Source organism: Humulus lupulus, chromosome 2 (genome assembly GCF_963169125.1).
Source record: "Humulus lupulus chromosome 2, drHumLupu1.1, whole genome shotgun sequence".
NCBI classification, from domain to species: Eukaryota; Viridiplantae; Streptophyta; class Magnoliopsida; order Rosales; family Cannabaceae; genus Humulus; species Humulus lupulus.
The window spans coordinates 289,045,095-289,058,510 of record NC_084794.1 but is presented as its reverse complement, the minus strand read 5'-3'; the positions used below and the strand labels follow the sequence as shown (position 1 = coordinate 289,058,510).

At 35.6% G+C, this 13,416-nt stretch overlaps 2 protein-coding genes across 7 annotated transcripts; one reads left to right on the top strand and one right to left on the bottom strand.

Annotated features, from left to right (window-relative positions):
- Positions 1-7,040: 7,040 nt before the first annotated feature.
- On the top strand, positions 7,041-8,515 carry LOC133819718 (glutathione transferase GST 23-like). Its single transcript, XM_062253027.1, has 2 exons — positions 7,041-7,434; positions 7,896-8,515. Exons 1-2 carry the CDS (start codon positions 7,123-7,125, stop codon positions 8,253-8,255), a joined length of 672 nt encoding a protein of 223 aa, XP_062109011.1. The 5' UTR covers positions 7,041-7,122; the 3' UTR covers positions 8,256-8,515.
- Positions 8,516-8,973: 458 nt separating this feature from the next.
- On the bottom strand, positions 8,974-13,048 carry LOC133819716 (uncharacterized). 6 transcript variants are annotated; one of them, XM_062253025.1, is made up of 13 exons: positions 12,898-13,022; positions 12,719-12,782; positions 11,946-12,010; positions 11,728-11,826; positions 11,044-11,201; positions 10,843-10,943; positions 10,620-10,703; positions 10,447-10,527; positions 10,218-10,357; positions 10,007-10,118; positions 9,831-9,900; positions 9,427-9,489; positions 8,974-9,326 (listed from the first exon to the last, which is right to left on the bottom strand). In XM_062253025.1, the coding sequence occupies exons 6-13, from the start codon at positions 10,902-10,904 to the stop codon at positions 9,249-9,251; spliced, it is 690 nt and encodes a 229-aa protein (XP_062109009.1). In that variant the 5' UTR covers positions 10,905-10,943; positions 11,044-11,201; positions 11,728-11,826; positions 11,946-12,010; positions 12,719-12,782; positions 12,898-13,022; the 3' UTR covers positions 8,974-9,248. The 6 variants fall into 6 exon arrangements, with proteins under 6 accessions (XP_062109009.1, XP_062109006.1, XP_062109005.1 ...); XM_062253022.1 differs by lacking the exon at positions 12,719-12,782 and having other exon boundaries at positions 10,843-10,907; positions 12,898-13,048; XM_062253021.1 differs by lacking the exon at positions 12,719-12,782 and having other exon boundaries at positions 12,898-13,047.
- Positions 13,049-13,416: the final 368 nt, after the last annotated feature.

The window sequence follows — 13,416 nt, the reverse complement described above, 5'->3', positions numbered from 1 at the left end:
TGCATAATAAGCTGTCCTTGGATACCAGTGTCCGAGCCGTGCCAATTGCACAAGTTAACCGTGGCACTCTTAGGCCATTGGTTTAAAATTTACATGGCATAATACCATTCTTTCAATCATATATATCAGGGAGCCCTTAGTCCCATTCAAATATTCAATCGGGCGTAGTTTTCTTACCTTTGGCTTCTAGATGAACTAGTTACGGGCGATGCTCCTTGAGCGCGATCCGATCCCCGAGCCCTAGCTTAGCACCTAGTCACAACCATGATGAAGGATACCATTAACAATCTTAAATGAGTTTCTAAACCAAGTTCTAGTCCCCGGAACATTGAACTTCACCAAATATGGTAAAAGATTCAATCCCGAGCACCCTAGGTTAAATTCCCAAGCCTAAAATCCCAAAATCCTTTAAGGGCCCTGGCATAGGCCATCCATGCCGCGGCATGGCCCTAAACAGAGCCCTCCTAAGGCACAAAAATAGGTAAGGGCCGCGGCCCTACATGGACCATGCCGCAGCCCGCCCCCCTTCCTCAGCACATCTCAGCTTCCAAGGGTCGCGACTCACCAAGAGCTATGCCGCGACCCGACCCTTCGAACCCAGAAAAACCCAAAATTTTCAACATCTAAACCTCACTTTAGGCCATCCCAAATCTCCCAACTCAAAACCAATTAATAACAACATCTTTATAATGATTTAAACAACACAATTCAACCAAAAATCCTGCCTAACACTCACCAAAATCCCAACTCCAATTTCTGAGATTTCAAACCTAAAAACTCAAAACCAACCATGGAAATTCTAAAATTAAACCATCAAACTTTGAATTGAAACTTACCTCAGCTGTAGAATCGTTCCTCCAAAAATCCCCTGACCTATCTTCACAGTTTCAAGCCTCAAACTCCACCTTGAATATCAAAATCACAACTATTAAAAACTTAGCCATTTTTCTTAAAGTTCCTAACCACATAACGAAAATCAATGCTTACCTTGGCTCTAATTCAGTCCTTAATTAGTTTTTGAGTTAATCCTCTAGCTTATCCCCTTCAATTCCCAGAAATTCTACTGGTTTCTCTTGAAATTTCAGAGTTGTTCTTCTTCCTTAAGAGAGAGAAGAGAGAGAAGGAGAGAAAGGTCGGTTTAATTTCTATGTATAGTATTTTCTAAATCTTTCCAAGTATATCCTTAGGTGATTAAACTAATCCCAAAGCTCGGGGTACCGAAAATGTCCCCGAGGGCAAAATAGTAAAATTCCCCAGTATTCATGCTTAATCATCCTAACCTCAAATATATCTCCAATTATTTATTTTCATCACCCGATAGTCTAAATCACTACCTGATACCTAAAATACCCCTGACTTGTCCGAAGTCAATTATAATGCCCTGTTGTGACTTTTCCCGCTATCTAGCCCTAGGATCGCCTCAAGTCGCCGGCTACAGAATTAACCACTTAATAATGTGGTTCTCACATATATAACATATTTATTTCATATTATCACATAATATCATCAATTATCATATTGTTAACCGAGATTTTCGGCAACTCTATTAATAAGTGATATTTACTGATAATAATAATGAAAGCAGAAAAGCAACACGGGATTTTTACGTGGTTGGGGCGTTAACTAGCCTTAGTCCACGAGTCTATGTTATTAGAGCTTGAAGATGCTTTTACAATGGAGTTTTTTCTATATATTTTGACAGAGTTCCTCCCTTTTTTCTGAGAAGAGACCCCGTTTACGGTGCTCTGTAGCTTATATTTATAAGCTGATGGGAATGTCGGGTCTGGACCGGATCCGATCTGGGCCCATCAAAGAAATGGATACAAGGGGCCTTTCTAGTGAAGGCCCAATACAAAAAGGTACAAAATTCATAAATCCAAAACCAGCTAAGGCTCAACAAGATGACCTTAGAGCTATATCTCGCCCGACAAAACGACGCTTTTGGCCTGGCCACTTCGAGTCACGAGGCAGATTCAGGAGACAAGACCAGTCAGAGTACTTGGCTGCGCAGTCTTGACACATTGGCGTGCAATCCCGAGATGACCTTTTCTGCAGGTGAAAAGTGGGGGACAATGCCCACGTGGAGCGAGGCGGCGTCAGGGTCCTGGATGCCTGGCCCCTTCAACCAGGGGTGAGACGATCTGGGTCCATTTACCTTTGTCCCGCTTCTTTTACCATCGGCCCGGACCGCGTCAGTAGTCCGGGATAGGGATCCGTAGGACGCAGCAATTGGAATGCTCTGCATGCCGCCCGAACGATCCTTATTGAGAATGGACCCGGAGGGACATCCCGGACACCTCCAATGGGCCTAGTCCTGAGTCCCCGGTCCATACCCTTCCCCTTGGGCATTCTCCATACCAAGGGACCTTGGGCCGGGCCCGCGTGCAGAGCTGGACCCCTGAAAGTGGGCCAAGACGAAGGTCCCGAGCCCATGCAGGAAATAGGGATAACACATATAATACCATTTAAGCACTATTAATCACATAATATCACATTTAAATAAATACTAATCACTCTAATCCCATTTATGCCCTCCTGGCACACTAATCAAAGCTCTTAAGCCTTATTAGCGAATTTGGGGTCGTTACACATTATGTGCAACTATTGTAAAAAACCAGGCCATACCAAGTTCGAGTGTAAGAAGCTACAGTTTAAAAATCAGCAAAAATACTATGCTAATGTTACAAGCACTAGTGATGCATCTGACAAATCGGTCATTATTTCTGCGGATGAATTTGCCAAGTTCTCAAGGTACCAGGAATCACTCAAGTCTTCATCTCCTTCTATCACTGCAATTGTTGATTCAGGTAAATCTAATGCATGCCTTCTTTCCACATCCTCAAAATGGGTCATTGATTCTGGTGCCACAGATCACATGACAGGTAATTCCAGTCTCTTTTCCACTCTTCAGTCTTATAGTCTCACTTTTTCTGTTACCTTAGCTGATGGATCACCATCTTCTGTTCTTGAATCTGGCACTGTTACTCCTACACCTTTGCTTACTTTGTCATCAGTCTTACATTTACCTAATTTATCCTTCAATTTGCTTTTTGTTAGTCAACTCACTCGTAATTTGAATTGTTGCATCTCTTTCTTTCCCGATCATTGTTTATTTCAGGATCTTATGACGAAGAAGATTATTGGTAAAGGACATGAATCTGGCGGCCTGTATGTTCTTGATCCACTGTCCTCAACCCCTATTGCTTGTCCGAGTGTCGCTTCCGCTTTTGAGGCTCATTGCCGTTTGGGCCATCCATCTCTTCCTTTGCTCAAGAAGTTTTGTCCCCAATATAGTAAGGTGTCTTCATTAGATTGTGAGTCATGTCAGTTTGCCAAACATCATCGTGTTAGTTTGAGTCCTCTAGTCAATAAACGTGCTAGTGTTCCTTTTGAATTAGTTCATTCTGATGTTTGGGGTCCTCCTATTTTGTCTAAACCTGGATTCAGGTATTTTGTAACTTTTGTGGATGATTATTCTTGTGTAACTTGGTTATATTTAATGAAAAATTGTTCTGAGTTGTTTTCTATATTTTGTGCTTTTTGTGCTGAGATTCAAATCAATTTAATGTGTCTGTTCGTACTTTGCGAGGTGATAATGCCAAGGAATACACATCTGCTCAATTTCAATCTTATATGATCTCTAATGGCATGCTTCATGAAACTTCTTGCGTTGATACTGCACCCCAAAATGGTGTAGCAGAACGTAAAAACAGACATCATCTTGAAACTACACGTGCCCTCTTGTTTCAAATGAAAGTTCCTAAACCTTTTTAGACCGATGCAGTTTCCACAGCATGCTTTCTTATTAATCACATGCCATCCTCAGTACTTAATGGTGAGATCCCATTTAAAATTCTTTTTCCTGGTAAGTCATTGTTTCCAGTTGCTCCTCGGGTATTTGGCAGTGTTTGTTTTGCTCGAGATGTCCGTCCACATGTCACCAAATTAGATCCTAAGTCATTAAAGTGTGTATTTCTTGGTTATTCTCGTCTTCAGAAAGGGTATAGGTGTTATTGTCCTGATCTTAACAAATATCTTGTGTCTATTGATGTTACTTTTGTGGAAACTACACCTTATTTTTCATCTTCACCTACTCCTACTTGTCAGGGGGAAAATGATGATTTGTTGGTATATTCTGTCACATCCTCTGCGCCTGATACATGTTCTGACGAGTCTCTTGTTCCTTCACCTGCCTCAGTCATAGCTCCAGCAATGCCTACACCTCCACCACCTCCTAAGCCTCCTATTATAGTGTACTCCAGGCGTCCACCTCCTCCACCCCCCATTTCATGTCCTGCACCTGCATCTTCGTCATCAGATTTGGAACTCAACGATGATCTTCCCATTGCACTACGTAAAGGTAAACGCCAATGTACATATCTTATTTCTTCTTTTGTTTCTTATAATCATCTGCCCTCTTCTTCTTGCTCTTTTATTGCTTCTCTTGATTCCATCGCTATTCCTAAAACTGTTCGTGAAGCCATGTCTCATCCTGGTTGGCTTGCTGCAATGATAGAAGAGATGAATGCTTTAGTTGCGAATGGTACTTGGTTAATTTACCTTCAGGAAAACGAGCCATAGGGTGCAAATGGGTGTTTACGGTTAAAGTCAATCTAGATGGAACAATTGCTCGCTTAAAGGCCCGTCTTGTTGCCAAGGGTTATGCTCAAACCTATGGAGTGGGCTATTGTGATACTTTTTCTTCTGTTGCTAAACTCACATCTGTTCGACTGTTCATTTCCATGGCAGCTACTCATCATTGGTCTTTGCATCAGCTTGATATTAAAAATGTTTTTCTTTGTGGGGATCTTGAGAAAGAAGTGTATATGGAGCAACCTCTTGGGTTTGTTGCTCAGGGGGAGTTAGGGCGAGTTTTTTGTCTTCACAAATATTTATATGGGTTGAAACAAAGTCCTCGTGCTTGGTTTGGTAAATTTAGTCAGGCTGTTGAGAAATTTGGTTTGTTGAAAAGTAAGTCAGATCATTCTGTGTTCTATAAAAGATCAATTGTTGGTATCATTTTGTTAGTTGTGTATGTGGATGACATCGTTATTAGTGGAAATGATACTGGAGGCATCTCATCCCTTAAATCTTTCATTCATACCCAGTTTCACACGAAGGATTTAGGGGTGCTCAAGTATTTCTTGGGAGTTGAAGTTACTCGGAGTAAACAAGGTATTTTTTTGTCTCAAAGGAAGTATGTACTTGATTTGTTAACTGAGACAGGAAAATTGGAAGCAAAACCTTGTAGTACTCCAATGAATCTAGCTGTGCATCTTATACGTGATGGGGAACCATTTGAAGATCCTGAGAAATATCGCAGATTGGTTGGAAAGTTGAATTATCTAATTGTGACTCGTCCAGATATTGCATTCTCAGTTAGTGTTGTTAGTCAGTTTATGTCTTCTCCAACAATTCATCATTGGGCAGCATTAGAGCAAATTTTGTGTTACTTGAACGGAACACCAGGACGAGGTATTGTTTACAAGGATCATAGAGACACCCAGATTGAGTGTTTCTCTGATGCAGATTGGGCAGGCTCCAAGGTAGATAGACGATCCACTTCAGGTTATTGTGTCTTTGTTGGGGGCAATCTAATCTCTTGGAATAGTAAGAAGCAAAACGTTGTGTCTAGATCCAGTGCAGAATCAGAATATAGAGCTATGGCACAGTCTGTGTGTGAGATAGTATGGATTTATCAGCTTTTGACTGAATTCGGGTTTAAGACTTCAGTTCCAGCAAAATTGTGGTGTGATAATCAAGCTGCTCTTCATATTGCCTCAAATCCTGTGTTCTACGAGCGAACTAAGCACATCGAGATTGATTATCATTTTGTTCGTGAGAAAATTCAACAAGGCCTGATCTCCACAGGATATGTGAAAACTGGAGAACAATTAGGAGATATTTTTACAAAGGCTTTGAATGGGGTGCACGTTGATTATCTTTGTAACAAGCTGGGCATGATTAACATTTATGCTCCAGCTTGAGGGGGAGTGTTAGAATATATTAGCTCTATATTAGTTGTAGAAATTAGAGTTAATTGTATTTAGTTAGTTTCCTATTTAGTCTCTAATTTTGTATATAAATACATATTATTCTATTGAATAAAAATAACAATTCATTCACCATATTTTACAATATCAATATTAGAATATGTTTTACAACACTGCATCTCTACCTTGCCATGCACTTTATTTGATCATTTTCCCTATTCTATCATTTTTCTTTCACAAAATACATTTATTCGATTCTACTTTATTTTTATCTTTGATTTACTAATCAAATATTTAGTTGTGTTTACCTCTCTGTGGATACGACATAGTCTGATTACTACTGCGATCGCTTAGGAGTTTATTGGGTGATATCAAATATCAATTTCATCGATACCATTGATTTCGTAAGTATTATACCAAATCTCATTAATCGAACACATTATTTGTAACTATTTAAAGCGAGGATCTAAACTTATATTATAATAATATAGGGTCTATTGGTAATGAATCTAAATTCAATTTTATGATTTTTAAAACTAAAAAAATTGTAGGGCCCACATGAATATTTGTTTTCAAATTCTCAATCCAAATACTGATTCTAACTTTAAGCTACAAAATAGAAAACGTTATTTTCACATTTTCTCCCAAATCAAATCATTATATCCTAAAATCTTACAAATCTATCACTTTTTTATATTTTCGGATTCTCTATTAATCACATATTTAGTTTTTTAAAATTTAAAAACAATTTACAGATTCTGAATTAATCACATTCTCAAAAAACATGTTTTAAGACTATAAATCTATATTTTTATTTTAAAATCATATTTTTTAAAAATACAATTTTGTAATCACGAAACAAAAAACTATCAAATCACCTCAAATTGTATTATATCTTTTTATTATTATTATTATTATTATTTAAGAGAGACTTTGAGATGAGTAAAGTAAAAAAAAAAAAGTCATAAGTAAACAAAGACTTTTGACCCCAAACTTAAATGTAGTGAATAGAAAACTCAAAGGTTATCATCTACTTAGTCAAACAAGCAGTTCTCACCTCCCACTTATAATTGATGTATTTTCATTTGCAAGTACTTTGGAGATTCAAAGCTCCACCTGTTCAATAATAATGGAAGAAGAAGTAAAGCTGCTAGGATTTTGGGCAAGCAATTTTGTTCAGAGAGTGATATGGGCTCTGAAACTTAAGGGAGTTGAGTATGATTACATAGAAGAAGATATTTCAAACAAGAGTGAATTGCTTCTTCAATACAACCCAACTCACAAGAAGGTTCCTGTGCTTGTTCATGGCGGCAAACCCATTTCTGAGTCTCTGATCATCCTTGAGTACATCGAAGAAACTTGGCCCCAAACTCCTCTCTTGCCTAAGGACCCTTACGAAAGAGCTTTGGCTCGCTTTTGGATACAATTTGCAGATGAAAAGGTTAGTTTTTTTTTTTTTCTGTTTGTTTCTTTCTCAAATATATATTTAATTTTCTCCTAATAATAATAATAACAAATTAATTATCATTGACAAAGAAAAAAAAAACAAAAAGAAGGTTGTGTATGCACTTTCTTCTTTACCTTTTATTAAAAACTTTGAAAAATATGTCTTAAATTCCATTTTAAACAAAATTACCCTCAAACTTCCTTCTCATCACACTCAAAATCCGTCTCAAACCTCACAATATTTTTTACACAAATTTTGGCTCTTTAAACTTTCCAAGAAGATGAACCAAACATGGTTTTAACCAAGATCTATTCAAAAAGTAAGAGAACATTTATTCTGTTATGTTCTATTTATGGTTTTTGTATGAGAATTCGTTTGGTATCTCAATACCAACATCATGAGTAGAGATTTCCTTCTTTATTTATTTTTCATTTGATATCATTGCGAAATCGCAGATCCGAACTCTTGGTTTATTCTTTGCAAGCCCCACTGGTGGGGAGAAGGGAGAAAAGGCAGCAAAAGAAGCAGCAGAAGTGCTTAAAATCTTGGAAGAAAGGCTTGGAAATGACAAGTTCTTTGGGGGAGAGACTATAAACATGGTGGACTTAGCACATGGATGGCTAGCTTATTGGTTTGAATGTATAGAAATAGCTGTGGGGCTCAAACTCTTGGAACCCAACACTTTGCCTAGGCTGCATACTTGGGTTCAAGATTTCAAGCAACTTCCCATTATCAAGGAAAGCCTTCCTGATTACGACAGACTCTTAATCCATATGAAATCAGTTAGGGAAAAGCTCTTGGCCATGAACTTGTGAATGAAGTTGTCACTGTTTCATATTTCAGCTTTGATCATTATGTGTGTGTTGTTTTGTTCAATGTCATCTTTGGACAGCATGTGATGTAGTACTTTTTTAGTTATGAGTGGATTGGAATCAAGAAAATAAAATGAACGAGTGGTTTTAATATGAGTGCCGTGAGAGTAAACAACAAGGGTGCCAATAGTACTCCTTATGCAAGGGATTTTGTTTTGAATAATAGAATTGCTTTGAAAAGTATAAAATAAGTGTTTGTTTGAGTTGAATTGTCTTGAAAAATGTAGATTGCCTTAACATGAAAGTATTATTAAACTCTGTACAAAATAATTCACTTTAATCTTAAAATTCATGTAGCCAAACATAAGAAGAGATTCAAATTTTTATTCTCTTTTACTTTACCCCATACCAAATACTCCGAATAAAAATAATATTAGATTATTATGTTCAAAAGAGTTCACTTTACCTTACTTTACCTTTAAAATGTATATGAGGTTCACAAAAATTATTAACTCTACTTTATTAAAATTTAAACCAAACATAAAATAAAATTTAAATTCTTATTCCCACATTTTACCCCATACCAAAGACTTCCTAAGTTTAAAGAAAGTGTAAACATAAAACACCAACTTTTTATTTCATTGGTATTGTAATTAGTTTTTCTTTTATGTGAATTAACGCCTAATAATTCATAGTTGTTTGTGTAAAAGCATATCAAATATAGAGTGATGCTATTGTGGCAGCTTTCCAACCACGGTTATCAATATTGCCACGAAAATTGGGTATGTCAAGCATCAAGTCATACTACATAACCAATTTTAAACACACCACAAAACTTTTAAGTATAAGGAGTTTCAAATGTACAGCAAAATTATCAACTTGTTACACATTTTACTGAAAATAATCACTAGTTAAGGTGAGGTAATACTAACAAAACTGATGTGATATAAAGTTTTGCACAAAATTCTAAGCTTAATCGTATGTCTTTTTTCTTTTTCAAATTCTTCTCCTTTTGTCCAGACGGGGTTTCTTGGAGACAAACCCATGTTGTAATGGGTCACCACTTGATTGAATCTACAACAACAACAACAAAAAAGTAGTTTATTACATCAAACACCAATTGTGAAACTCCATGAAAGAAATGTTAAAAAACCAAGCTGTAATGGTTCATTACCTTGTTGAGTTTGTCCCTCACGGACATGACAGTTTGATTCATTGATTGGGACTGGAAATAATCCTTCAGTCAATTAGAACAGAGTCATATGTTAGATTTCACATAAAAAAACAAATGCAACTGCCTGAGATTTTGATGCGACTAGTTTATGAATCACTTATGTTGATTCATGGAAACAACAGTTAAAACAGTCTTTAACGTTTATTTTCAATTGAGAATATGACTTAATTATCTACATGCATGTACACAATACACATTATTTATTATACCAACATAATGTAATTTTTTTGGGGCATCAGGTTGAAAGTTCTCAAATACAACAAGACTCACTGGAATTGGGTTGTTTTGAGTATGACTGGAAAAAACAAATAACTCAAGATATTTCTTTGAAAGAAGAAACAAACCTTGTCAGAGGAAACCCTTGCGATTGGAGAATTATTAACATGAGAAATAAGTTCTCGTTTTCCATTGTTCCTTTAGGAAGGGGAAAAAAAACAGTCCATCACATACAACATAACAAAAGTAGCTTCAATTAGATTTGCCGTTGTTGTTGAAATGTCAAAACTCAATTGTATATTACCTTTGACCAATGTTTACCCCTTGGGGAAGGCTGGCCTGGGAAGGACTTGCTTCCAAAGATTCCTCATTCCAAGAACTCCAATTTCTAACTGCAGAACCTTTGGATCTTCCAGCTAATATCAGAAAAAGTACACAACATGATCAAGAAAGTTCAAAAGAAGATGCTTTTCCTGTTAAATGCCAACACACACACACACACGCATACAACTTACAATTCAGTCTTGCTAAAACTTCATTCCTCCTACATTCTAGTTTTTCCTTGGTATCGGAGAGCGTTTCAAAATGAGGAGCATAAGAAACCTTCAATGGGTTCCCAATAAAAACATACTCATCCAATTTTCTTTTTGCAAACCTGAAATGTACGGTTGTTTAGCCACAATATTTGGCCAGTAGTAAAGCAACCATAGAACAAAAATCACAACAAACACACACACTAGTCACCTAGCATTGCTTACTAAACGAAATTTGATCCAGTAAACATCAGTGAAAGCTTCACATTCTTCAGCATCCATGGGTTTGCACCTGAATTACAATTACAGTAGCACTAAGAAAACAACAATCAAAGGAAATGTTCCAAAATATTAAAAAACAAAATCAAATCAAACGGAAGTTACTCTTCTATGTCTCCATAGGTTGAAAATAGTTTCAGCAACTCCTCCCCGCATCCTAACGCTGGAACATTCCTCACAATTAAATATCTATACAGCAACAAAGAGTGAAAATACTTAAAACCCATATCAATTCGATCAATTTGTGAATAGATATTCGGAATTTAGGGTTAACCATATCAGAATTGTTCATGAAAAATTTGTAAAGTAAAAGGACTAAGTGACAAACCTAGATTCATCGCAGACTGTATAAACACGAATAGCTGGAGGGTCATCTCTATATCTCGGCATTATCTTCCACAAAAATCCAAACCAGAGCACATTTAGGCTCTAAATGAAAGAAACAGTTAAAGGTGCCATGGAAAACCAGTTGGTAAAATTATAAAACCCAATTAGTACTGAACCCAAACAAAAGATGATGAAATTTCACCTCTTTTGAACGAGAATGTGACTTTAAACAACAAGAAGACACAAAATATCTTGAGGCAGTTTGCGTTGCAGATGTATTAGGGCTTGAACTCAAGAGTTTGAAGGAATTAGGGATTTGAAGAATTTTGTCTCGAGTGGATTATGATTGTTGAGAGAGAACTACAAGTGAAGATACTTGCGTATGAGTATTGTGTTATTAGAGAATGAGACTGCAAGAAAGGGACACCATACCACAAACATAGCTACATTTATCGCACTTTTTCATTCATCAATAATTAGTATACAATATGTAGTTTATTGGCTCGCAATTATTTTTTTTATATATAGACATGTGCTTTGTATCATAGACATAAGCTCAAATATATTTTTAGTTCTACATAATTCAAATCTCATTTAAGTTTATCATGTTCAATATATCCTAGATTTTTTAGAAATAAATAAATATTCCTAATGAATTATATTTTTGGTAATTTGGCTTAGGAACCTTAAAATGTCATATTTTTTTATTCAAAATCTAAGTAAATTTTTATTTAAGTTATTCTTTAATACTACAATAAGTTAACCTCAAACATAATCACGGATGCTCTACTCATTTGTTCAAAAACTTTTCATGATATTTCTTCATTATTGTTCTTATTATGGCAGATATACTTTCAAACATAAAGCATTAGTTGATTGTGTTTACCAGCAGCAGATTCGAAGCCTTTTGTCCAGAAGCAAGCTCTCGAACTTTTCCGCAATCTTATAGATGGTAGTAGTGTGAACTATATTGAGTTTGTATTTGCTGAAGAGAAAGTATTATATTACAGAATGTTGGAAGGAAATTGCAGAGTATTAACTAATCCTAACCACTGATTATGAAAATGAGATAATAAGGAACCAGGAACAAGGATAAGAAAATACATGTGATTTCCAGTCTTTTATTTTCCCCTCAGAAGAGGAGCTACTTTCTTCTTCTTCTTCTTTTCCTGCATCATAAAATCCACAAATTAATCAAATAAAAAGATATCACAACACAGAATACTAAGCAAAAGAAAAGAAAGCAACCAAATATAATTGACTCTTACTCAATATGCCCTTTCCTCTAATTACATATGCATTACTAATGGAGATATGTCATATGCAAGTGGTTCTAAATAATAAATAACTATATTTGAAAATGCTTACATTTAAGATTAAAGATGGCTTAAAAATAACTATATCTGAAACTTCGAGCTTTTATAAGAATTTAAAAGAAAAAAAAACAATTGGTCTTAAAAATTTACAAGCAATTCTTGAACCAATTCATTCATGTCTTGTAGATTCACCATAGGTAGCAATTTTATAGATACATCATACTGGTTTATAGTTAAGATACGTATTCCCATTGAGATCAAATTTCCACAAATGTACAGAAGTTAAACAAGTGTTTCTTCCTTAGTTAAGGTTAAACATAACAAAAGGGCATAGTTTGGCTCCATGTCTGTCTTCATGCAACACAACAACTATGTGACTTCATTATATACATATATAATTTTAAAGTGAATTCATTACTTTTAACACAAACCCATTACAGAACAAGCTTAAACAGTAAGGCCCATCTCAGGTGCAGAATTGAAAGGTTCAATAAGGAGACAAACATACAAATTCCCAAAATTATTCGAAAAATATATCATAAAAATTGGAAGATAATTTACGAATAAGAAGACCCGAATGTGCTCAGAAGCCTGGAATGGCCGTGAATGACTGAAGAATCCAACACTAAATTAAGCAACAGAGAGGGGTGGAGATTATGATATAGTTACGGTAGAATTAGGGCTCGGTAGAGAATCATACAAGATTGAATGAAGAAGATCATGTTGACTACAATCGTTACCTTGTTGGGGTTTTGTTTGGGCGCTTCGTCTAGCTCCTCTCTTCCACAGCACCACCAATTGAGACTCGCACAGCTCTCATCTCAGGCCCAGGCTCGCTGTACTGTGCATATACACCTCACGGCTCACGGCTCACGGCTCACGGTGCCTTCCTAAAGATTTTTTTTATTTTTTTTACTTTTTTATACTTTTTTTTTTACCTATATTTTTTTATTTTATATTTTGACAAATTATTTTTTAGACCTATATTTTATAAAATAGTTAAAATAGAACTCTAAACTTAATTTTAATGAAGAAAAAATTAAATATAAAAACACAATTTTTAAACAGAATAATTTTATTTTTGTTCTGAATTGTTAGTTTAGTAAATTATTTGTGGTTTTAGTTAAGAAAATATTGACCAAAATTAAGTTTAGGACTCTATTTTAATCATTTTACAAAACATAAAATCCAAAATATAATTTATCAAAACATATAATCAAAATAAGTAATTAGACAAAACACATAATCTAAAAATATAT